The sequence below is a fragment of the Penicillium crustosum genome (assembly GCF_028827405.1).
Source record: "Penicillium crustosum strain IBT 35664 chromosome Unknown utg000002l_segment0_segment0, whole genome shotgun sequence".
In the NCBI taxonomy this organism is placed as follows: Eukaryota; Fungi; Ascomycota; class Eurotiomycetes; order Eurotiales; family Aspergillaceae; genus Penicillium; species Penicillium crustosum.
The window spans coordinates 3649537-3674137 of NW_026623123.1; the positions used below are offsets into that span (position 1 = coordinate 3649537).

Below are 24601 nucleotides of genomic sequence, written 5' to 3' on the forward strand. Positions count from 1 at the left end.
ATGCATCTGGAAAAGAACCCTTCTAGGATCTTTCTCCCTGTACTAGGATCCCTGTCTAGACCGGTTCAAGTCCTAGGTGAAAGCAAGCCTTCCACTGTTAAGCCCCAGGTTTACTTCCTATTGATGACGGGGCCGTTGTCTCCATGTTATGCAATCAAGTCCTATAACCCTACCTATAACTACGGTCAGATTCAGATATGAAAAGCAATTGTCGAGAGGTATCAGACCGCCGCTCTCGATACCAGCATCTCCAGGCGAGCGCCACATTCGTCGACCAAAGGCACCGGGTTATGGTAGTCGCCTCTAGGCAGGGGCCAGGATTGTGATTGGCGAAAATAATTTAGGCATATGGCTAAGGACTAGCCAATTTTTTGGCGCTAAATTAGCCTCAAATCATGGTAATCCCTGCCTCCCAGGTTTGTTTCCGGTAACTTCACGAAGCTTAGAGTTTCACGTGGACAATATATTTTACCTTTTTGACTCGCATTGAGCGAGACCTAAATGATCTAAATACTCTTTATTATCTAGCGAACATCTAAACTTGAACTTATGTCCGAATTCGGTAAAAAGGTAGAAGGAAAAAAAGTGGAAATCCGGGGCAAATTACGGGGGAATCGACATCGAGGTATTTGCTTCCAAAGTTGGGGTCGAAGTCTCACGCTAGTACAATCCCGTGTACAAAAGGACTTTGGACGGAATAGGAAAAAAGTCAAATCCTCGGGGATGAATTACTCTCGGAGCCCAACCATCCGGCATTAAAAGCCGTGGCACAATATCGGGCGAAATGAAGGCTTTCCTTTGATCCAAGGATACTCGATCCCGATCTTTGCGGGTAAAATTATGTCCTACAAGCCGTGTGCCCCGTAAGAGTTACCGTGCGTTTTCCCCCTCCAGTCGAGAGCGCAATAGGCGTTAGTGGCGTTAGACAAAGTAACCCTAGACCCCGTAATTATTCCAACTCGATGATTATCTTGCCAAGTCAAACCAAGCCCAATGCCTGTTTCTTGGAATGTGGCGTAAGTGCTGATCCGATTCAAGCACATTAAAAGATGATCGCATCATCACTTATCAACCTCAGAAAGCGGACGGTGACCGTCTCCGGCGACATGGTTCTCGAGGCTCGAGCGGGCCGTGTCTGGGGGTTGCAACGCTAAAGCGCTCGTGGCTAGCCATGTGGGGATCGACAACTTTCTACCCCAATGTGTTTATCCCTTGGGGAAATATTCGGAGATGCTTCTGTACTCTCTCAACACCCCGAGTCATGACACAATTTGCGAAAGAATACTGAGATCACATCCCTTGGAGTTGGTTACCTTTGTTCCATTTTCGGCTTGCCCAGTGCAAGTAGTATGTAATTGACATGTCAGATGCAGAGTGCCCCTTGTGTGTTAGGTTATTCTATGAGGCAATTCCTAAACTAGCTCTTAGTGAGAAGAATAGCATGGTAACATTGCCGATCAAGCGCCCAATCCTGGTATGTACCATGTGCCATAATAGATCCTGTGCTATGCTACCCCGAATAGAAGAGAATCTGTCCTTCCAGAAAGGGATTGCCCTTGCGGGTGCCTGCACGCCCTACCATGTGGTGACTCTTAAACCGCCGAACAATTCACATGGTCAATTCACATGGTCAATGCATCCTTAGGAAGGTATCATCTGTGTGCCCTGCTGCAAGGGGCAAAGCAAATATGGACATAGGTCTATCATTCATCCAAAGTCATCGCAGGCATATGGCAATTAGGAGATGTTGTACCCATTTTGCTTTACACTGGAAAACAGCTTCGAAAGTGGAAGAAAATGTACGTTAAGAGTTCTATAAGCGACAGAGCTGGAATCTTCCCAGCAAAGACTCAGGCGGCTTGATGCGGTTATAAAATGGCAAGTGTTTGAAAATAACCCCATATTATCTATATAACCTCGAATCAAGACAAGCTAGCAACTAAATTGCTTTTTCTTGATGGTAGTGTTGCCTTGGTTCAAACAAAGAAAATGAGAGTAACATGTCCCCATGGGAATCGATAGTTCCTATACAGGGGCTAGAAGCTTAATCAATTATGGCCAAAGAAGTATCATTTCAATACTGTTGGGTTTGAAGTTCCTCTTTGTTCGTATGTATCCAACAATGTCTAGCACTAGAACGCTTTGCTTCCCCGTTTAAGTTCTCATCCTTGAGTGGATGAGAAACGAGCTGGGATTTGGCTCTACCACCTTCCGATAGACCGGCCGTAACCCGCAGCACCCCAAAATGTCTCAAAGATGACCTCCAACTAATGTGCTGCAGGGAGAAAAGTTAGCAATTATGCCGGCGTGCATGCGTATAGGCTCTTGGCAATTGAAGCAAGGGTTTGTCACCCTTTTTCAGGCCGCCCCACGGAGAGAATGTTGGTCATCGGGTGTCCGGACCTCACCCCTTTCCATTGTAGCCTTTCAGTAGATGAACCCAGGAGTAAGTCTCAAATAATCTCGGTGATCGTAACTGGAGCAACTGAGCCCATGCCCGGAGGGAGTGGTAGTAAAGTGACGGCTTGAATACTGGATGTATATTTAGCTGTCCGGAAAATCCAAAACGCAAGGATAAGTATGACTACTTCAAGCGAGTCTCTTCAGTCGCAGACTTTTTTCGCCGCCTTTCTCCCTTCATATAAGCAATAATCTTACCCAGCTTTTATGGGGAAATGATCTGGGACAGATCTCCGCCTTCTAGATTTGAGTGTGGATTGAAGTGGAAGTTGTGGGCAGTAGACAAATCTATATGTACATACCACCAGGTGAATAGCCATCTAGGTAGGTACACCCGTGGACTTCACCTTGGAACCTATAGGACTTGGACTAATATTAAGCCCTGGAGTCTACACAAGTTGCTTCAAGTTGATATTACACACCTTATAGCGATAATTCGACTTTACTTTCTTTTTTAACTTCCTTTTTAGATATCTTTCTAGGTGTACTTCTAGGATGGTCGGTCGTACATTGTAGAATGGAATAAAAAGCAGCTTTCTGATATGTTATACACTAGAAGTAAATTAACTATTGGATGAATATGGTAAGAGTATTTTTTTTCTAATATCGAGGACTCTGTGTAGTTAGATTGTCCATAATAATTTTCCATCTGTTTACTAGCTTGCATAGCAATTCCTACGGTCATGTCAAACCTCAGCGATTTCCTATACTTTTCCCTACACTCCAATTGAACATTTACGTGACCACATATCCTAACAAAATGGACCTCCCGAAGTCCGCACTTCGGCTGATGTTTAGTCTAGCTCGTATGACATCCATGGATGACGCCATTTTGTCTCCTAGGTATCCACGGATATGTTGCGGGGAGCTGACAAATAAATATCCTCAGCTCCTTATATTTACTTGGGTCTTGTCATTATTCCAGATGTTCTCTCATGCACTGAGGACTGTATTGCCACCATCTCAACTCCCAAGATTTTACCCTTATTCTACCATGGCTTCGAACATTACCCTTTACACCTGGCCGACACCGAATGGCATCAAAGCCTCCATCACCCTCGAGGAGCTTGGTCTGCCTTACAAAACCGAAGGAATTGATATCAGCTCCAGCTCAAATCCACAAAAGCAAGAGTACAACTCTCTCCACTACGCAGCACGATGTCTCACAATATACTGATTAAACCCATTCAATAGATGGTTCCTGAAGATTAACCCCAATGGCCGCATCCCCGCTTTACTCGATGGCTCGCAGCGGGTTTTCGAGAGCGGAGCAATCATGACATATCTAGTTGATAAGTACGACACCGACCGCAAAATTAGTTACGCTCCTGGCACTCCCGAGCATGTCGAACAAACATCGTGGTTGATGTTCCAGATGGCTGGACTGGGACCTATGCAAGGTGCGTGCAGATAATCCACCTTGAACATGTGCTTTGATCTCTCTAATACCAAACAGGACAAGCGAACCATTTCCGTCTCTTCGCCAATACGCGCTCCGATTACGCTATTCAGCGGTATATCAACGAAACAAGGCGTCTCTACTCGGTTCTCGAGTCGCGGTTGAAGGAAAGCCCTTACCTGGCCGGTGAGAAGTATACCATTGCCGATATTGCGAGTTTCTCTTGGGTTCGTGGTGCTCCTGTCTCCTTGGAGATTGACCTGTCTGAGTTCCCCGCTTTGAAGAAGTGGGTCGAGGAGATTGATAGGCGTGCTGCTGTTCAAAAGGGTGTAGATGTTCCCCATTCAACTAGGACTCCTGAGCAGAAGGCTGAAATCTTCCGGAATTTCCGGGCCAAGATTGATGCCATGACAACTTCTGACCAGCATTGACGGTGATATCTTGGGTTCTGATGGCAGGACCGAAAACAAATTTAACAAGGAACAAGTCAAGCTTCTAGCAACAATATCATAAGGTTCATCCTTGCATCTAAGAAAGGTAATCCTATTTCAAAGGCCCGAATTAGTTACATCAATGCTTCTAGCAAGCAGAGCTAAACTCTTGATAATTAATAAAGAGCCGATAGCGATGGAATACTCAAAGCTCTCCGGGTTTGTAGCTTCGCCAAGTCTCAAAACCAACCTGCTCATACCACCCATCGAGTGCAACCCAGTCTACAAAGACCCCTTCAATACCTCGTTGTTTCATGTTCTCAATAGCATGGCAGATCAATGCTAACCCAATGCCATACTTGCGGTGCGATTCATCAATTCCCACGGCACCGATCAGGCCTGTGTTTGGACCACAGGTTTGGGGGAATGCCCAGGACTCGTTCAGAGCGTCTGATGGACCGAGCATCAACGTCCAGCCAACCTGCTGGCCTTGGGAGTCGAATGCTGTCATCACACTGTCGGGATACTTGTCAGGGTGTAATGCGACGTATGCCCCCACCCAGCTCTTTGTAACACGTTAGTATAGATTTTAATAAAGTATAAGCGTGATGATAACACGGAAATCTTACCCCGTTCTTAGAGAAATTTCTTCTTTGGCCAACCAGACAGGCCTCATAATCTTCGGGTTTCAATGGCGCAAAGCGGAAACCTCGTTCCCGGGCACGAGTGATATACTTCTCTGGCGACTGGAAGTTCCGAATATCTTGGTACAAGTCGACGGATCGGGCACTGGGAGGACTGAGTCGGAAACCACGATGAGTAAAGAAATGCTGGACTGTTTCTGGAAGGTCCCGGGGGATCCCAGGCCAAAAGCGGGGGAATGAGCTTCCAAGCTTCACACTATTGAAGCCAAACTTTGCCCGGAAGTATGCTCTCGTTTCTTCCAGCAGGGCAATTCCAACGCCCTGGTGTTGATACTTTGGTGACACGGCAAGAACTGAGATAAACACGGTGTCTGGTGCACCGTCGGCATTTGTGTAAGCCAGGCAGAAGCCTACTACCTGAGATCCAATGCGCGCGACGAAATGATGGCCATATGGTCGTACTATCATAGACCGCAAACTTTTCGTGGGGATAAGGTAGGTCGGGAGAGCAGCGGCCCAGACTTCGACCACCTCATCCAGATCTCTTTGTGCGTCAAATGGTGTTATTTCCGCGGAGGTCTTTGTCAAAGCATTTGTTCCCACTGGAAGAGCACCTGTCGGGACCAATGCTCCAAACATGATATCGGCAGCCACAGAGAATGCCTCGATAGTCGGCTCGTATGTGGTAATATAAGTCTTGACATTAGGAGCATCAAGGAAGTCATAAGGGTTGCAGGCAGCAATATGCACCAACGATTTAACACGTTCGGCAAGTTCCAGGCCTAGGGACTCCTGGTATGGCGACTCTTTTGCATTCAGTGATGTGAAAATCACAACATCAGCGACTTCAAGTGTTCGCCATTGCTCCGAAGTCAAGCCGGTCGCTCCGTATCTGATCTCAGCGATGGAATTGTTGTGTTGCCGCAGCACGTCAAGATATCTGTTGGACTGGTATAATCCCGGCTTCCCCGTTCCCTCACCGTCTACAGCACCACCGACTGGGGTCTTGTCTCCAGGGAAGAGGAATATGATTATTGCAGTCTTTGACAGGGGGAGAACGCCATTCTTGTCACGAACGAGTGTGGTCGACCGCGAATATATATCCATGGTTGTCTCGGCAATTCTGTTGTTGAGCGAGCTCAGGTCTGCGAGACTGGATTGCCGAAGAGCGACGTCCCAGTTCAAAAACTTGTCTTTGACCGTAGCAACATGGCGACAAGCTTCCGCCAATCGCGATTGATCGATTGTGCCGGACTTTATTGCTTCGCAAACTCTCTTGATCGAAGCCACCTGCACATCAAAGGTATGGCAGATCATGATGCTATCGCTACCAGCGCGCAATGCTAGCACTGAGCCTTCTTCTGTACCGTATGTCGCGCGGATTCCATCCATCTCCAGGCAGTCTGTGATGATCATACCATCATAGGCCATGTCCTTGCGCAAAATTCCCATAACATCTGGAGAAAGTGTTGCGGGTCGCGTAAGATCGATACAAGGCAGCGAGATATGAGCAGTCATGACGGTCTCGATGCCTTCAGCGACAGCCCGCCTAAAGGGAATTAACTCACAGCGCTCCAGCTGATCCCTTGTCTTAGGAATGACCGGTAGTCCGTAATGCGAGTCAACAGCCGTGTCTCCATGACCTGGAAAATGCTTTACACTGGGGACAATGTTTTGTTCCCGTAGACCCCGCGCGGCTGCACTCGCAAACCGGCCCACGAATTCAGGGTCATCGCCAGGGCTGCGTACACCAATAACTGGGTTCAAGGGTTCTGAGTTAATATCACAGACTGGTGCATAGTTCATGTTAATCCCGAAGAAACTCAGAGTTTCCCCCGTGGCTTTCCCCGCACTATAGGCACACTCGGGGTCATGAGTGGCACCAAGTGCCATAGGTCCTGGTACCTGAGCAGCGATCGGGGGAGAAATTCGAGTGACTAGTCCATTCTCTTGATCAATTCCGATCAACAGTGGGCGCTCATGTCCAGCTAGTTTGGCTTCATTTTGTAAAGCCAGTGTCAAGGCCTAGAGAAGATTAGTTAAGTCAATCAAGGACAATATAGTCTCGGATATCACACCCGAAGCTGCTCTGCGCTCTCAATATTGCGTGAGAAGAGGACGATGCCTCCAAGGTGGTAGTCATGGATTAAAGTCTTGATTTCGGGGCTTGGGGTGCAGCCATGGAACCCCACCGCGAAGAGCTGCGGTTGTCAGTGAGAGATTCACCAAGAAGGGGTTCCAGGGATTATTTACCTGGCCAACCTGTTTTTGAAGATCCAAAGAAACCATTCTGACTTGATTGTTGGCTTTTATTTGGGGTCATGGATTGCAAGTAAATGGTTCAAACGAGGTGACGTTGAAAGGATCGGAGTCTGCCTGGGTCCACTTGCAACGTTGTGCTTACACTTGGGCACTTGGGGCTTTTCAGCTTAACCTTTTGAGGTCTAGTGAATATGTAGGTGCTTTTTATTTGAACATTTGAATGTAACAAAATATGAAGATAAGGCAAGTTCAATGGACGGGGGATATGTAACCTGGCGATGACTGGCGGAGAATATGTATCCACCAATATATGTTCCTGATAATGTCTGTCGATCGAAGCCTTTTCACTCCCATTTAATGTATTTTATACAAAGGCCAATAATATTAATATCCCATATATCTTCAATATTATAAACACTAAGATTAGGTATAACTGACTAGTTATATAATGTTCGAACATTGAAGGTTGAAGCTAAGAGAAAGTAATGGCACGTGCGCCCGTAGTCAAGGGGCCCTCTCTTTCCCGAACTCCCTCGGTATTCAACCCCCCAATGAACAAATGAACGAAATGAACGAAATGAATCAAAACACTAGCGCCTCAGGTATGACGAGTGGGGTTGACCAGCATCGTCCGTTTCCCTGTGATCAATGCTCAAAGTTGTTTACGCGGAGTGTAAGTACCCCAGCTCCTTATCTTTACCTAGTCCTCACGCAGATCCGATCTACCGCAGGAAAACCTACAGCGGCATAAGCGTGCACGTAAGTCTGCATGAATATTCCTTCATAGAAAATCAAATATTCATGCTCTACAAGGTCACGGCGGTGCTTCGCGCAAGAATTTTCAGTGTAGCAGATGTCATGCTCGATTCTCTCGAAGGTCTTGTTTCTATTTTCATACTCGCCATGCATTGCAATAACACTAATAATTTTGCAGCGACGTGTATAAACGACATGGTGATCGTTGCCGCGCGACAGGATCCCCAATCCAGATATCTCAGCCGCAGGTGCCGTGGGAGGGTATGCCTACCCCCAGGCAATGGGCGGCGTACCGTCACCTTTGACCACCACCCGCAACCCAACCGAACGTGTTGTGACCGACGAAGCTTTCTGGGAAGAGCATAGTACATTTGCTACTGAACTACCCCAGAGCTTTTCCTCTTCCTCGCCGAGGTATGCTTGCTTGCCTTGAGCCGATTTGTTAAATGCCCCCCCGATGCCGTTCCACATAAAGGGGGGACTCATCGATTGCAATCACACGTCTAACAATGGAAACCCACAGTAACCACGCTAATAGCGAAGAAACATACGTCAAACAGTATTTTGAGCATTTTCACCCGTCTTTCCCTCTGTTGCATCGACCTACATTCATTGTATCCTCGACGCCGAAGTTACTGCTGAAGGCCGTCACTGTCATTGGGAGTTTATTTTCTCCCAACTTGTATGATCATGAGGAAACCCAAGCTCTCGCACACTGGCGTCAAGATATCTGGCAAAGTGGACAGGAAGAGCTTCGGCACATGGTACATGATGAAACCTTACTATCGTGTCCTTTGAAAAAACGTTCTAATCAATATTAAAATAGGTTTCTTTGAATTGCAGTGAGATCAGACAGCCCTGGGTCATACAAGCGTGGCTTCTCTATATAATCTACGGGGTATACGCAAGCGAAGCAGGCCTATTCCAGGCCGTGAAAAAGATGCTGCGGCAACTTGTTGATGTCTGTATTATCCCCTACAATATCCTTCTACCCTGCCCCTTACTTAGGCTTATCTTTTGAGATAGGTTGTACACGAAATTGGTCTGTCCCAACAGGGTATCGCTATGCCGGATGCCCAGTCTTGGATGTACCAACTTGATTTCAACTCACCCGGAGATGATTCACAAACTCTCTATACGCGGTGGACGTCATATATTACCACCGAATCGATGAGACTGTCGCTGTATACTCTAGTCTTCCTAGATTCACACACATTTTCGCCTTGCAATTCTCGGCCTTTGATGTCACCAATGGAACTTGGCTGGGAACTTCCCTTCCCTATCAATCTGTGGGAAGCCAAAAACTCTCAGATATGGCTTCTGAGATTCAATGAAAACTTCGGACTTTCGACTTTTACAATAGCCAACAGTCTGTTACACGGGCCACGCGGCCTAGGGACGGCCTCTCTGACGATTGCTACTCAGCAACTCATGACAGAAACACCCGACCCACAACTTTTAGCAGCTCTAGAAGCATCCCCCTTCGCCGCATTTTGCGTTCTGACGAACATGGGCGCTCTTGTGCGGGACTTTACGCGGTGTTACTATCAAATGCCGCCAAGCCCGTCCGATCCGAATCCGTTCCATATTCTGACCCAGGGTCAGAATAAACAAGTACATGCAGCAATAGAAGCAATCACGAAAATTGTTAAGAAGCAGGCTTACACCGGTGACAGCCCCCAGTTTCTCCTATGGAGAACGAATGAGCTCTTCATCTCCTCTATCAAGATCAGTCTATGTCGCCCTGATCAGCTCTTAATAGCAGGTATTGTGGATAACAGCTTGATAGCTGGAATGGCTGCTTCCACCCATCTGACCCAAGGGAACCTTGTCGCGATTCGGCGGTCAGCACCTCTTGTTCCTCGCCACGTCGGTGGTGACGAGGGCATTGTGGCTCTTCTGAATGATTTATCTGGGGCATTATCTATCATCTTCGGGGAGGAGCAGGATAAAGTGGTCCGCGAAGCCCCCTGGGTCACGGTGGCCAGTTATGGTGTTTTACTATGTATCTGGGGAGCGCTCAAACGCGCAAGCACTGATATCCGTCACCACTTGGACACTTTCAACGAACTCCCAAGGATCTCTGAATCCTGTATGTTGATCTTCAACACCCTTATGGAGTCCGCTCTTCTCCATTTGCCCGCAGATAATGCCGTGACCCGAGACCCTCGCTTATGGACCATGAATCGAGAGGCTTTCGTCAGTCTGCTCGATGAAGGCGAGTCACTGTTTGTCAGTTTAATCAAAACCTTCTGTCAGCGAAGGTCCCTATGGGGGATCGGGCCTTCCATGCTGGCTGTATTGGGCGAAATCCCAGGAACTGGGGCCGAGTAAAGCCGTTGCGGGGTTTAACACTGAAGGCTCAAGTCTGTTATCAGAGCGAGTGGACGGTGGGTACACCAAGTGGACAGGTGGAGCTCCACATGTCCCCATTAGGGCTCCTCCTCAGTTAGGTCAACCTTGGCCGCAATCTGTTTATAAAACGCGCGGATAAGCTAAAAGACCTTCACAAAGCTTTCAAGTTGAGCTGCAATCTAAAGAGAATGACGTCGTCCACACTGAGAGTTGGCTGGGTAGGTCATAATGCCTTATTTGATTGCCTATTTGCTGATTGGGAGTAGTATGGCCTCGGATCGATGGGGTTAGGAATGTCCCTCAATCTCCAAAAACATCTTCAGAGTAACAATTTGTCACCACTTCGTTACAGCAATCGCAGTTTGTCAAAGGGTGATCTTCTTCGCGATGAAGGTGCCATACCTGAAGATAATTTTGAAGATCTCATCCGAAATTCGGATATAATTTTTACAATGGTAGGACATTTGCTGTTTATAACATTGTACGCTGTATTGACGACGAAAAATAGATATCCACTGACGATGTCCTCATTGAACTATTTAATAAGGCCCTGCTCGCGGGCGATTTATTGAAAGGCAAAACCTTTGTAGACACTTCTACTATTCATCCAGACACGTCAAAATGGGCCACGTCTCGCCTTGGTGAATACGGGGCAACATTTATAGCTGCTCCAGTGTTTGGTGCTAGCTCTGTAGCAGCCGCTGGGAAGCTGATCTTCGCAGTAGCCGGACCGGTTGGGGCGGTTGAGACAATCAAACCTCTTATCATGGCCATGGGACGCAACATCATTGATATGGGAGAAGATGTGCAAAAATCCAGCCTTCTCAAAATATCAGGGTGCGAATTCATGCAATATTAGAAAAGATCAGCATTGAGCTAACCACTTCCTTTTTTCTAGGAATGTCCTCGTTATCAGCTTCATGGAAGTGATTGCCGAAGCACAAGTATTTGCCGAAGTGACAGGGATCGGTAATCAACAGCTGGAGGAATTTATAGGCAATATGTTTGGTCCTGTGCTCGAAAGCTACTCAAAACGCATTACTACTGGCGCATATGCACCGCCGCTGGACACGTCTCCCGGGTTTGCAGCAGCCCTTGCAAGCAAAGACATGAAGCACGCTCTCTCCATCGCTGCCAGTCATTCAACTCGTCTTCCAACGCTCGAAACTGCATCAAATCGTCTAACAACAGCGCGGGAATATGCTGGTGAGTGCTTGGATAGTTCATCCATTTATGGAACAGCACGAATGGAAGCGGGTCTATCTTTCTGGAGCGAAAACAGTCGCCAGGGAAACTGAGTCTTTTACCCTTGGCTAAATAGAACGTTTTTTTATGTTTGTAATTAAAATTTTGATACATGATTAATTCGCCCATTCCTGACGTGTCCCTCCCCTTTTTTCGCTAAAGAAAAAGCAAGGCTTCCATACGTTGCCTCGCGCATGAATCAGTTATTAAGAGGGTTAGGCTCTAGAATCTAGAGAAGATACCCGATGGTTGATATAAGCAGTCATTTTTCTACATATCACTTAAATTGCTATTTAATCAAATCACAACATTTTCACTGGCGGAATTAAAGCTCTTATACTTACTTCATGTTTATTTACTCATTCCAGAATATACGAGTAGCCCCTGCCAATCCCATACTTAATTATAAAACGTCTCTGGTTAAGAGGGAATAGTAGAATATTCTGTATTCTCTCCAAATAAAGAGAAGCTAGCTGTATATATAGCAGGTGGACGTCTGCCAAACAAAGCATCTAGGCATTTCATCCCAACAGTTTCTCCAAATTCACCACCTCATTTATTGGAGCCACAATTTCTTGACTCAAGGTCGTGATCGTTGTGTTCCCCAGCGGTCTGCGTCCCCGGCCTGTGCCGTATCCGAAATGATGGGATACGATAGCTTTGACACCCGCAATGCCTACCTTGGTGAGGGCCCAGTCGGCATGACTGAGCTTAGATTGAAGCTCCTGTGCTGCCGGAAGCTCACCCTTTTCATAGTATTGCAATACCTTCACATGCAGCTTGGGTACAATGTTGGCGAGTGCGGCAATAATGCCGTTCGACCCAGCGACGAGCGCAGGAAGGAAAAAGTCCGACTTTCCGCCAAAAGTAGCAAATGATGTTCCTGAAAGTGCCGATGAAACACGCTGGAGTTTTCCAACGTTGCCGCAGGTGAGCTTGCACCCGACAATATTTGGATTGGACTGGGCTAGGCGAATGATGGAATCGGAACTGATGTCGATGCCTCCTGTCACGCCAGGGAAGTTATAGATGAGGATGGGAAGCTCGGATTCAGATGCAACCTGAATTTTCAAGTATTGTTAGTTTATCAAAACACGAGAGCGGGTTTCCTTTTTCGGGCTTCTTACATCGTGGAAGAACTTTTCAATAACGGATGCATTCATGGCTGCAACCCAGTATGCTGGTGGCAACACGAGGGCGAAATTGGCACCGGAAGCCTTGGCATCTGAGATATAGGATAGTGTTTCGCGCACACTAGGTGCTCCGCAACCGACAATCAACTGCAATCCTGCATAACCCAGCTGATCAAGGTGGTCGCGGACAGCGCGCACCAGAGACTTGCGCTCGCTATGGTCTAAGTGAGGAGCCTCTCCATTGCTTCCCTGGAGGACAAGCCCAGCAACCCCACCTTCGGCCATGCGCTTTGCATGAGCCAAAGTGCTTTGGAGATCAAGGGACTCGTCCTCCTCAAAGAACGTCACTAGTGGCGTGTAGACACCGAAGTTGGGCTTTGCCGTTGCCATTTCGTTATAATTTTTGAACCTGAGGAATTAAAGAAATGCTGACGATATTTAGCGCCTGATTGCTATTTATCGCTCCTAGTTGTCTTATTTATTGAGCTCGGCTGGTATCTCGCATCCTCGGTGGAGCTCCACCATTCTTTCCATCGCGGGGCTCCGCTGCTATTCAAAGGCACATAACGCAATCAAGGCTAATATAACCAACTCCATTGATTTTGCTACCCTCTCTTTTGTTGTATTTCTTCTACTCACATTCAAAAATCACTTCCTACTTACCCGGCACAATGGGTTCTGTTTCACCTTCGTTTTTCGAGCTTGTGAACTATACGCCTCCGGATGCTATCTTCGAGCTCACCAAAACATACAACGCGGATCCAGCTGCGCGCAAAGTGAATCTTGGGCAAGGAACATACAAAGATGAAAATGGCGACCCTTGGATCTTGCCCGCGGTGCGATCGGCCAAAGAGAAAATCAAGGACGCGAACCATGAATACCTCCCGATCCTAGGGCTCCCATCGTTTCGGACACTGGCTACGGACTTGGTCTTTGGCAAACAATCTGCTGCAATTCGGGAAGGCCGAGTGAGTGGTATTCAACTGCTTTTCTAGCAATTATTCCAGTGATTGAATTTTTGACATCCTCCAGGTCGCATCCTGTCAAGCTCTGTCCGGTACAGGGGCACTCCACATCGCGGGGACAATGCTTAAGCAGGTCCTAGGTCGCGATACAACCGTGTATATAACCAAACCTAGCTGGTCAAATCACCGCCAGGTTTTTGAATCAATTGGCTTCGCAGTTCGCGAATTCAATTATTCATCCAATACCGGTGTCGATATGCAATCATTGATCCAAACACTGAACGAGGCAGCCCCAAAGTCCATCTTTGTGTTTCATGCCAGCGCTCACAACCCAAGCGGATGGGACTGCAGTGTAGATCAATGGAAACAGATCGGCGCTATTGTAAAGGAGAGGCAGCTATTCCCCCTCTTTGACGCCGCGTACTTGGGGTTGACCTCGGGCGACTACGATCGCGATGCATTTGCCATCCGATATTTTGCCGATGAGCTTGGTCTTGAGATCGCCGTGTGTCTTTCTTTTGCCAAAAGCATGGGCCTCTACGGTATGAACATAATTATAGTGGTATTTCTTCTCCGTCTTATGCTAACCTGTTTCGAAAATAAGGTGAGCGTGTCGGATTATGTGCCTTTTCGTCGACCACTCCCACTATCGCAGCTGCCGTCGAGTCAAGTTTGGCCCGAATGATCCGAGTTGAAATCTCCAATCCCCCTGCATTCGGTGCGCGCATCGTAGCTGCGGTTTTAGAAGACGATGGGCTTTATGCGCAGTGGAGGAAAGATCTCGTTACGATGAGTTCGAGAATCGCGGAAATGCGATGGCAATTATATCAAGGGTTGACCGAACTTCGTACGCTTGCCCCACCCCTAGTCGCGTTTGGGATTCGATGTAGAATTTCTCTGATTTTTTGTTAGGCACCCCTGGAGACTGGAAGCGCATCACTGAGCAAAAAGGAATGTTTTGCATTCTCGGTCTCACGCCGGATCAAGTACACCATTTACAAAGTAAGTGATCGGGAAAAACATGTTCACAGCGGAACTTATATTCGTCCTGTGAAGGCTAGCTGACATATACGTGACATAGAGGAATACCATATCTATATGGCGGAGAGCTCGAGGGTATCCATCGCGGGGCTGAACGGGTCCAATGTTCGGTATGTCGCGGAATGCATAAATCAGACAGTGACGCGATAAGATGGAATATTTTTGGACTATGGCAGGTATGCGATATGAAAATAATGGAGTCAGATAGATAATCTCAATGTCCACTAAATTGCTATCTACCTCGGACATGTCACCTTCCCAGCCCGGGGCATCCCCGTGGACACCAACCTTGGAACCCTAATCTTGTGATAAGGTGATAGGGGTGATAAGCCCGTCCACAAGCCCTCGCCTCAAAATGGAGCTCCACCAGAAAATGTCCACCTCCAAAAATTCCGGGGTAAAGCTTGAAGCTTGGCCGACTTCCCCATAGGCTGTCAAACAGCCTTTCCGATAACCCAATATCAAAAGAGGGGGATTTAAAGAGGAAGCCATGGCTTCATGATTCTGGCATTCGAGGCCCTGTTGTACAGAGGTGCATCAACTGAGACAACATGACAGCGTCAAACGATATGAAGCTATCTGAGGTTCCATCAAAGCGTGATACGGAGCAAGCAGTCATGGACATTCGGGATGGAGACCTGAAGCAACATGAGATCCGGGACTTTGATCCTGCTCTCCAATTCTTGAACGCAGAAGAGATTGAATATACCCCCGATGAGGCCAAGAAGGTTTTATCCAAAATCGATCGAGTCCTCATGCCCTTGCTCTGTTGGGTCTATTTGATTCAGTTTGCCGACAAAACATCATTGAATTATGCCTCGCTCATGGGCATTCGGGAGGACACTCATTTGGACCCCGACTCGCAGCAATATAGTTGGGTCTCGAGTATCTTCTATGCTGGATATATCTTTTGGGAGTAAGTCTGTTCTCCTACTACTGTCTTCTACAGGTTGTTAATGCATAAGCATAGATTCCCCACCACGTATCTGCTTCGCCGCCTGCCCCTAGGCAAATACGCCTCAGCCAATATCCTGCTCTGGGGTATCGCACTCGTCTGTCACGCAGCCACTCACAACTATGCCAGCCTACTATGCGTTCGTTTCTTCCTAGGCGCATTTGAGGCAACAGTTACGCCAGCATTTGTCTTGTTCACTTCTTGCTGGTATAAACAAGAGGAACAAGCCAGACGCATGGGCCTTTGGCTCAGCTGTAACGGATTAGCCCAGCTGCTTATTGGGCCCATTGCTTACGGCCTGGCGGGTGTACACGGCACTTCTATCGCTGTCTGGAAAATCCTCTTTTTAGTTTTTGGCCTGCCCACTGTCGTAACGGGTATATTATATATGTGGTACATGCCCGACAATCAAGTCCAGGCCCGGTTCTTGAATCACCGTGAGAAACTTATTGCCGTTGATCGCATTCGGGGCAACTTCCAAGGAATCGGCAATCAAACATGGAAATGGCCCCAATTTTTCGAAGCATTCCGCGACCCACGCACATATCTCTACGTCCTATTCTCGTTGCTGATGAACATCCCCAACGGGGGAATCACAACCTTTGGCTCTATCATCATCAGCTCCTTTGGATTTTCCAGTCGCATGTCTCTGATTTTGAACATGCCAATGGGCCTCGTGGACATTACTTGTAAGCTGGGATTTACCTATCTCTCTGATCGGTTCTTTGATCGCACCCTCTTTGCCATAATCGCCATCCTGATCCCCATGGTCGGTGGGATCATGATGATTGTGATCTCCGTTCATGCCAAAGCCGCCTTGCTGATAGGATACTACTTCATTGGTGCCGCTGGAACTGCCTGGTGTCTCGTTATGGTGATGATTTCCAACAACACCCTAGGATATACCAAGAAAGCAACAGTGAACGGTCTTCAGATTGTGGCCTACGCAGCCGGAAACTGGATAGGTCCTCAAACGTTCCGTTCAAACCAATCGCCTGAATATTTCGATGGAAAGTTGATGGTTGCCATCATGTATGCTCTAGCAGCGGTTACCTTGGGAGCAATTCGGGTGATCAACATCCTGGAGAACAAGAGACGAGACCGCAAGGCGCTCGAGGATCCTGATACTGCACATGCTATACCTGGTTCTGAGTTCCTGGATTTGACGGATTTTGAGCAGCCAGCCTTTCGATATGTACTGTGATTCTCTACGCTTGAACAAGGATCATGGTATCTTTGGTATGCTTTATTCGAGTCTTTCCTGACTAAGCTTGAGCAAGCGAAGTAGAATATTTGTACTCACTAGAACTGTACCGTGATAGGGCTTCTACTTATGGAATATTGATGGGATATCTACTACCTACATGTGTCTAGCAAACAAAACCTGTCCTATAAGTCCTTCGCTCCAATTTATTGCATTATTTAGTCGTTATCTTTTTGTAAAGAATTATGTATCAATTCTAATATGAAAAAGATTAAGATTCTCTCATAGAGATGTGTCGAACTAGAACTATGGCCCCCCTAGAGCCTAAACAGGAACTGAAATTTTTGTTATGGGCTTACACAAAGTAGATTTGGACATGCACGACAAATGTCGTAGAGATTATTTTTTAACTAGGAGGCTTCCTACTATGGAGGATTTTGACCTTCCATTGGTTTATTGTATATTATTCAACGCTCCTATTACATAGATATCTTGTCTCCAGCCTCTTCCTATTTTGTGGATCGAGTTTTTAATTTTTTGAGTAACTGGAATCCAACTCTTTTCATAAAATATAGAAGGGTTATACATTTAAGAGAAACAAACAGAATATGTCCAAGAACATACGGTATACTCCTATACCTCCTCCGCCAAACTCCGGTTGGCGGCCACACTACCGTTGGCGATGGGAACAAACGACGGCATGACCGTTGACTGATCCACAGTTGATTTCCTTGGCTCTCCAAGGACTCCATATCCTCCACCACCGGGTGTTTCGATGACGAATCGGTCTCCGGGTTGGACGCGGATCGAATTTTTGCCACCAACGGAGATATGTCGACCGGCCTTGGTGATCCATGTGTTCTTTCCGCGCTTGCCATCAGCGCCGCCTGCCATACCGTAAGGTGCGAAGCTGCGGCGTTCCGAAAGAATGGACACAGACATCGGCAGCCGCAGCTCAACATCTCTGATAACGCCTTCTCCTCCAGGATACATTCCGGCACCGCCACTTCCATCTCGAAGACTGAAACGACGGAGAATCACCGGATAACGTCGTTCAAGTGATTCGGGGTCGGTAATGCGCGTGTTGGTCATGTTGGTATGCACGCCACTTGTACCAGCCCATCCAGGGCCTCCACCACTCCCGCCAGCGATAGTTTCATAGTATCCGAACCCGTTCTCCCCGTCATTGCCGAAGGTGAAATTATTCATGCATCCTTGACTGGCAGCGCAGATCTTGAAACTCTTGAAAATGACGTCCACGATCCGTTGTGAGGTTAATACGTTACCCGCGCACACCGCGGCTTCGAAGCTCGGCCGCAACAGTGACCTGTCAGGGATGATAAGCTGAACAGGTTTGATGCAGCCCTGGTTGAGGGGAATGTCGGAGTTGACCATACAGCGCAAGGCAAAGATGACTGCAGAGTTGCAGATCGCAATTGGCGCATTCCAGTTTCCTACATTTAATCAGTTATTGAAATTTCTGTGGTGAGGCATCATGATAAACGTACCATAAACCTCTGGACCTGTTCCCGTGAAGTCAAAGATGGCGGAACCATCTGATTCATCAATGGTTACCTTGAGCATGATTGGGGTACCGTCGTCCATGTAGTCGACCGCAGATATCTCTTCCCCATTGTGATCATGGGCAAGACGCTTCAAGAGATTCCGCACCGCCAGCTCAGCTGAGTCTTGAATGGCGCGCATGTACATCTACCTTGGTTAGCCTAATAGTCCATGATATCCATTTGTTATCAACGGTGATTACCTGAACCACATCCATAGAATATTCTTCGATCAGTTGCCGCACGAGACGGATGCCACAGTGGTTTGCAGCAACCTGCGCTTTCAAATCGGTGACATTATCCTGGAAGCATCGGGATCCACTGGATCCCGGGAAACGCGCAGGCTCTACGCATAACCTGCGGTGAAGCTCTTCCTCGTCGAAATTACCAGCGCGCACCAGCAGATATGAATCAAATACTGCACCCTCTTCGGATAAAAGCTTTGACAGGGGTGGCATTGAGCCAGGAAGTATGCCTCCAACCTGTACACAGTGCATTAGTCTTAGGATTAATTATAGCATAAAGAGAACTTACGTCGGCATGGTGACCGCGCGAAGCAGCCCAAAATATTATCTCTTTCCCCTCAGAGTCAAACACAGGGGTGATGACCGTGAGGTCAGGAAGATGCACACCTCCAAATGCTTGATAATGTGTCAGCTGCTGGAATCACTCTCATATTTGAGTTGAAATACTTACCTGGTGTATTGGAGAGCAAAACATCACCATCCTGCAGCTTGCCCTGCCACTCAGCAATCTGTGATCTGACTGCAAATGCCATACTCCCGATCATGGCGGGTACATGGGGTGCGTTGGCAACCAAATCTCCTTCGGGTGTGAAAATCGCACAAGTGAAATCCAACCGCTCTTTAATATTGGCACTGATACTGACGTTTTGCAAAACGCGTCCCATTTGCTCTGCAACTCCCATAAACCGGTGGCGGAAAATGGAAAGCTGAACTGGATCAATGACCTCTGCGCTTGTCACTTTCGGACCTGAGGAGCTCACGTCCAGAACCAGTACATCTTGTCTCAATGTCGCCTTTGAGTGCGGACTGACCAGAATTGTCTGGGTTTTGTCAATAACGATAGCTGGTCCTGAGATCTGGCACCCGTCGCTCAAGTTATCAAAATGGTATACTGGTGTATTTACCCATCCCATTGGACTGAAGTATGTGGATTCCCATGATTTTGGAACCGGAGCCACTGATCCAGACACGAGTTTGGGATGCGAATTCAAGGATTTGTCCGCAGACCCAGAGAATACACTGGAGCCAATCGCCCGAACGCGAATAGTGTCAACATACACTGCACGGTTGGTAGGAGTGAACCCAAATTGCTGATGATGAGCTTTGATAAAATCTTCTCGAGGGTCGTCGGAGCTATCCAAGGACACCATGATTGAAGTCTCGCTGCCATCGTATCTCATATTCAGGAAGCGGCGGGTCTGAACAATGTTGAACGGCTTCATGGACTCATTGCCTCGGGCGGTGTCTGCGAGAATATCTATGTCGCTGTATATCGTTTTGGACGTAGAGTCGTCAAAGGCTTTTGCGCATACCCGCTCTTCCTCGTGCACGAGGTCTGCCAATCCAATCCCGTAGGCAGAGAGGATAGAGGAATATTTGTGGATTAAGACTCTCTTAATTCCTAGGGCTTCGGCGATAGCGCAGGCATGTTGACCCCCTGCACCACCGAATGACGCGAGGTGATGCTTTGCAGCATCATGACCCTTGGCTTCGGTCAAACTTCGAATGGGTCCACACATCGCCGAGTTGGCGACCTGAAGGAAACTGCAAGGAATTTCTTAGTAGCCGAATCTGATGCCTGTATTCTGAATATACTTACCCATCTGCAACCTCTGCCCACGTCAGCGTTTTACCCGTTTCTTGGTTGATAGTTTGAGTGAGATCCTTGAACTTAGCAAGAACAACCTCTCTATCCAATGGTTCGTCCTCATTAACACCAAACACCGAGGGGAACTCCTCTGGCAGCAGTCGACCCAGTGCCAGATTTGCATCGGTCACAGTCAGAGGACCTCCTTTACGGTAGCAGGCCGGTCCAGGATTGGAGGTGGCACTTTCGGGACCAACTGACATAAGTCCATCTTTCCAAGCTAGTATACTTCCTCCACCAGCCGCGATGGTATTCACATTAAGTTGTGGGGCTTGGATCGCAATCCCAGCAGTCGTTGTCTCAAAGATGTGATCCAGCTCTCCGTCGTATCGACTAACGTCGGTGCTGGTGCCTCCCATGTCAAATCCAATGACAGGGGTTTGCTCTTCTGTGTCGAAACATGTCTGAGAAAATCCGATAACACCTCCTGCCGGTCCAGAGAGAATAGAGTGCAGCCCAGAGAGGCTTGACGAAGGCACCAATCCACCATCTGACTGCATGAACTCCAATCGTGTCCCCGACTTTTCAATATTGGGGAAATTCTTTGAGAATTGTTGCAAGTATTGCTCGATGTTTGGGGTCAGGTATGCGTCAACCACTGTGGAGTTTCCGCGAGGGACCAGTTTTGGTCGTGGAGAGGTTTGGTGTGAGAGAGATATATATTTGAATCCAATCTCGAGGGCCAACTCACGAATCTGTAACTCATGAGTTGGGAAGATGTAGGAATGCATGAGGCACACAGCCAATGAGCGGAAGCCCTTTTTATATATATCTTGCAGATAAACCCGAGTACTTGCCAAATCGATCGGCTGTAGGACTTGAACGACCTCACCAGAGGTACTAACGATTGACTCAACTGGTTCTGGAGATTGCAGCTTCACGGTACGGAGATTCGAGTCACTGCATGCCCCAACTGTCACGCGCTCTTTGACCTCAAAGACGTCTGAGTATAGCGATTTTGATCGTCGAATTGACAAATCGAACATGTACGGTCGGCTTTGGTTGCCAATATACAAAATATCCTTGAAGCCTTCGGTGACAAGTAAGGCTGTACGCTCGCCTTTGCGCTCGAGTAGCGCATTGGTTGCAACCGTTGTGCCCATGCGGATCCATTCTGTTCAATTAGCACCAAAGGTAACCAAGCATGTTTCTGAGCTGATGACTCTTACCAACATCCTTGAGATCTAGTTCAGAGCCTCGTGAAATTGAAGTTTTATAGTATATCTCCAACACGCGGCGAATCGCCTCAGTTGGCGCGTCGGCATAATTCTTTGGGTCGACAGACAAGATCTTCACAAGAATATCGTCCCCGTTGATCACTTTGCAAATACAATCGGTGAAGGTTCCTCCGCGATCTGATCTAGTCAATACTAAATTAAATCATATTGAGGGGTATCAGTACTCACCAATGGAAATGCGCAACGGCTTCTTGTTGGTACCTTCAGGCATATTGGATGTGAGTCTGGATTAGAGACTCAGTAGAATATAGAATTGGTGAGTTGGCCAGGTAGAACGGGGTAAATGTGGTCTATTAGAGGCTCCGAGTAGCTTATCATTAAAGTACAACTCCATGACTACACAACAGTAGATAGACCATCCCCCTCTTCGCGCATCTGTCCGTTGTGGAGATGGTGGAGAGGGAGGAGCCCTGGAGAAGTGAGATAAGACTGGTGGAGCTCCACCAGTCCACCGACGAGTTACAGGAAGTGCGACTGTCAACGGATTGTCCACCTTCTATTCGAAAAGCACGAAATGTAGTGAAATGTGCGCTAAAAGGAATGAGTCTCATAAATGCATCAATCCCACGCTCTTATATCTGCATGATCTGATGAGACACTCTGGTCATCTCTCTACTATATTTTATCCAGCTTCTACTTCTTCTACCTCAAAATGGGATCTATCGGTGACGATTATGAGCCTAAGGGGGCTAATGGACTTGTCAATGGGGTCAAGCCTTACGAAATCGTGGAAAAGCCAAGCCGTTACCGTCGCAAAATCCGCATCATCGTGATCGGAGCTGGTGCGAGTGCGTTAAACTTTGCCCATGACATCGACACAAGCTCATTGGATACTGAGCTGGTTCTTTACGAAAAGAATCCCGAAATCGGTGGCACTTGGTATGAGAACCGCTACCCCGGATGTGGATGCGATATACCTTCTGTCAACTATCAGTTTTCATGGGCTCCCTCTCCAGACTGGACCTCCTTGTAAGTGAATCGAGTACCCGTCTTGTCCGAACAAGCAAATGGGCATTTAAACTTACCGGTTGGTAGTTACTCGGGTGCACCTGAAATCTTGGAATATTTCAAGGGAGTTGCCGACAAGTATGGGCTTCGGAAATATATCCGTTTGGAGCACAAGGTGGTAGGCGCGTTTTGGGATGAGCATGATCAACAGTGGCACGTAAAAATCCAGAAAGGAGATAATCCTGGAGATGTCTTTGAGGATAAAGGTCACATATTGATCAACGCAAGTGGTGTGCTGAAGTGAGTACCCTTTTCCTTTGCGGTTGTACCACGTTGAGACTGACGTATTCCAGCAAATGGAAATGGCCAGCGATCAAGGGCCTGGAAACCTTCCAGGGCCCTAGACTTCATAGTGCAAACTGGGACGACAATGTTGAATTGAAGGGGAAGCGTGTGGCTGTTATCGGCTCAGGCTCCTCTGCAGTGCAAATCGTTCCGAACATTCAGCCTAGTGAGTTTCGCTGATTTAAAGCGCGAAAGAAAGTATATTAACGTCCAATACAGAGGTGGCATCCCTCAAATGCTTCATTCGCAGTGCCTCATGGGTGACTGCGGGCTTTGGTCAGCGATTTGCCGGAAAGGGGGGATCCAATTTCAAATGTAAGGCTTCCTTCAATCAGGCCTTATCAAACCTCCATCCAAAATCCTAACAATAACAGACAATGAGAAGCAAAAAAAGATACTGCAGAATGATCCTCAGAAATACCTGGCATATCGCAAGAAGATTGAGTCTGAGCTCAACTCCCGTTTCCGATTCATTCTCAATGGATCCGAAGAGCAAGCAAATGCGCGAGCTGTAAGATCCCCCCTCTCGATCCAGCGCACTTCTAGTTCATTCCTGACAATGGAACCCGTTTTAGTACGCGGAGAAAGATATGAGGTCCAAGCTTGCCAATCATCCCGAAATTGCAGACTCGATTGTTCCGAAAGACTTTGCAGTGGGCTGCCGAAGACCTACACCTGGTAATGGGTACCTCGAGGCGCTTTGCAGCGAGAACACCACGGTTGTCAGTCAATCAATTGAAGAGATCACCCCCAAGGGTATTAAGACCGCGGATGGAGTTGAGCACGAGGTCGATGTTATCGTGTGTGCTACCGGCTTTGACGTCAGTTGGCGGCCATCGTACCCAACAATCGGCCGGGAATCTCGTAGTCTGAGTGAAGAATGGAAGAATATTCCAAGGACTTACCTTTCTATCACAGTTCCGCACTTCCCCAATTACCTCAGTAAGTCCCTCCGCGCCTTCAGCCCTAGAGTGGTAGGATACTAATGGCGATCGAACAGTCTTCAATGGTCCCTTTGGACCCTACGGCCACGGAAGTTTCCTTCCAATTACAGAGACCATATCCAGACACTTCCTGCAGATGCTCGAGAAAATGTCATCGGAAGGTGTGACATCATTTGATCCCAAAGTTGAGGCGGTTGCGGATTTCTTTGAGCATCACCGAAACTTTATGCCTCGTACCGCTTGGACATCTCCATGTCGTTCTTGGTTCAAGCAGGGGACGACCGATGGGGAGGTGATGATGTGGCCGGGATCGAGAATTCATTTCTTTGAAACCATGAAACAGCCTCGTTGGGAAGATTATAACCTCGGTTATACAACCCCTAATCGGTTTGGCTACCTTGGCAATGGCTTCGCCGCGCGAGAGTTTGATGGAAGCGATCTTTCGTGGTATCTGGGTACGATTGAGGGGAATGAAAAGGCATATCTCCCCGATGAGGACTTTGAGGCCTTCATGGTTCAGTGATAGATCTGCCCATTTTTGAATCAGACACATATTTGGACATTATTAGCTTCTAAAGAAGATGAATTTAAACATATTTACTATAAAAATATGGCGGTAGTTTTGAGAACCCCCCTCACCAACTTCTTGCGTAGCTATTTCTGATTTCCTGATGTGTTGATAAATATTTGTCCATGTTTGCTTATAACTACAACTCAACATCCTCCTCCACCTCGGTTTTCTCTCACTTCCCTATTCAAGCACTTCACCCATGCAAACTTGTTTTATACAGTGAGCTCAAACTTCCTTAGTGGTAAAGCAA

At 47.5% G+C, this 24601-nt stretch overlaps 11 protein-coding genes across 11 annotated transcripts; 7 read left to right on the top strand and 4 right to left on the bottom strand.

The window, feature by feature from the left end:
• Window positions 1-3454: 3454 nt before the first annotated feature.
• N7487_004890 (glutathione S-transferase family protein) lies at window positions 3455-4290 on the top strand (the record flags this gene model as incomplete). The annotated part of the gene is made up of 3 exons (XM_056872637.1): window positions 3455-3591; window positions 3655-3860; window positions 3917-4290. The coding sequence occupies 3 exons, from the start codon at window positions 3455-3457 to the stop codon at window positions 4288-4290; spliced, it is 717 nt and encodes a 238-aa protein (XP_056730357.1).
• Window positions 4291-4495: 205 nt separating this feature from the next.
• On the bottom strand, window positions 4496-7223 carry N7487_004891 (uncharacterized protein; the record flags this gene model as incomplete). Its single annotated transcript, XM_056872638.1, has 4 exons — window positions 4496-4855; window positions 4920-6959; window positions 7013-7135; window positions 7188-7223. 4 exons carry the CDS (start codon window positions 7221-7223, stop codon window positions 4496-4498), a joined length of 2559 nt encoding a protein of 852 aa, XP_056730358.1.
• Window positions 7224-7755: 532 nt separating this feature from the next.
• Window positions 7756-8385, top strand: N7487_004892 (C2H2-type zinc finger protein; the record flags this gene model as incomplete). Its single annotated transcript, XM_056872639.1, is given in 4 exon segments — window positions 7756-7869; window positions 7928-7955; window positions 7984-8213; window positions 8230-8385. 4 exon segments carry the CDS (start codon window positions 7756-7758, stop codon window positions 8383-8385), a joined length of 528 nt encoding a protein of 175 aa, XP_056730359.1.
• Window positions 8386-8796: 411 nt separating this feature from the next.
• Window positions 8797-10286, top strand: N7487_004893 (uncharacterized protein; the record flags this gene model as incomplete). The annotated part of the gene is made up of 2 exons (XM_056872640.1): window positions 8797-8913; window positions 8979-10286. Coding segments are annotated over 2 exons (1425 nt in total), but the record flags the coding sequence as incomplete, so codon positions are not given.
• A 209-nt stretch (window positions 10287-10495) lies between these two features.
• Window positions 10496-11605, top strand: N7487_004894 (NAD(P)-dependent oxidoreductase; the record flags this gene model as incomplete). Its single annotated transcript, XM_056872641.1, has 4 exons — window positions 10496-10525; window positions 10574-10762; window positions 10816-11144; window positions 11206-11605. The coding sequence occupies 4 exons, from the start codon at window positions 10496-10498 to the stop codon at window positions 11603-11605; spliced, it is 948 nt and encodes a 315-aa protein (XP_056730361.1).
• A 468-nt stretch (window positions 11606-12073) lies between these two features.
• N7487_004895 (dihydrodipicolinate synthase family protein) lies at window positions 12074-13075 on the bottom strand (the record flags this gene model as incomplete). The annotated part of the gene is made up of 2 exons (XM_056872642.1): window positions 12074-12613; window positions 12680-13075. The coding sequence occupies 2 exons, from the start codon at window positions 13073-13075 to the stop codon at window positions 12074-12076; spliced, it is 936 nt and encodes a 311-aa protein (XP_056730362.1).
• Window positions 13076-13356: 281 nt separating this feature from the next.
• N7487_004896 (uncharacterized protein) lies at window positions 13357-14841 on the top strand (the record flags this gene model as incomplete). Its single annotated transcript, XM_056872643.1, has 5 exons — window positions 13357-13653; window positions 13718-14192; window positions 14255-14497; window positions 14563-14652; window positions 14732-14841. The coding sequence occupies 5 exons, from the start codon at window positions 13357-13359 to the stop codon at window positions 14839-14841; spliced, it is 1215 nt and encodes a 404-aa protein (XP_056730363.1).
• Window positions 14842-15242: 401 nt separating this feature from the next.
• On the top strand, window positions 15243-16850 carry N7487_004897 (uncharacterized protein; the record flags this gene model as incomplete). Its single annotated transcript, XM_056872644.1, has 2 exons — window positions 15243-15607; window positions 15662-16850. The coding sequence occupies 2 exons, from the start codon at window positions 15243-15245 to the stop codon at window positions 16848-16850; spliced, it is 1554 nt and encodes a 517-aa protein (XP_056730364.1).
• A 633-nt stretch (window positions 16851-17483) lies between these two features.
• Window positions 17484-19340, bottom strand: N7487_004898 (uncharacterized protein; the record flags this gene model as incomplete). Its single annotated transcript, XM_056872645.1, has 5 exons — window positions 17484-18304; window positions 18359-18560; window positions 18616-18894; window positions 18947-19053; window positions 19109-19340. 5 exons carry the CDS (start codon window positions 19338-19340, stop codon window positions 17484-17486), a joined length of 1641 nt encoding a protein of 546 aa, XP_056730365.1.
• A 196-nt stretch (window positions 19341-19536) lies between these two features.
• N7487_004899 (uncharacterized protein) lies at window positions 19537-21754 on the bottom strand (the record flags this gene model as incomplete). The annotated part of the gene is made up of 5 exons (XM_056872646.1): window positions 19537-19615; window positions 19666-20202; window positions 20258-21419; window positions 21475-21660; window positions 21712-21754. The coding sequence occupies 5 exons, from the start codon at window positions 21752-21754 to the stop codon at window positions 19537-19539; spliced, it is 2007 nt and encodes a 668-aa protein (XP_056730366.1).
• Window positions 21755-22195: 441 nt separating this feature from the next.
• N7487_004900 (flavin-containing monooxygenase) lies at window positions 22196-24303 on the top strand (the record flags this gene model as incomplete). The annotated part of the gene is made up of 7 exons (XM_056872647.1): window positions 22196-22512; window positions 22579-22791; window positions 22845-23002; window positions 23056-23151; window positions 23211-23347; window positions 23412-23778; window positions 23837-24303. The coding sequence occupies 7 exons, from the start codon at window positions 22196-22198 to the stop codon at window positions 24301-24303; spliced, it is 1755 nt and encodes a 584-aa protein (XP_056730367.1).
• Window positions 24304-24601: the final 298 nt, after the last annotated feature.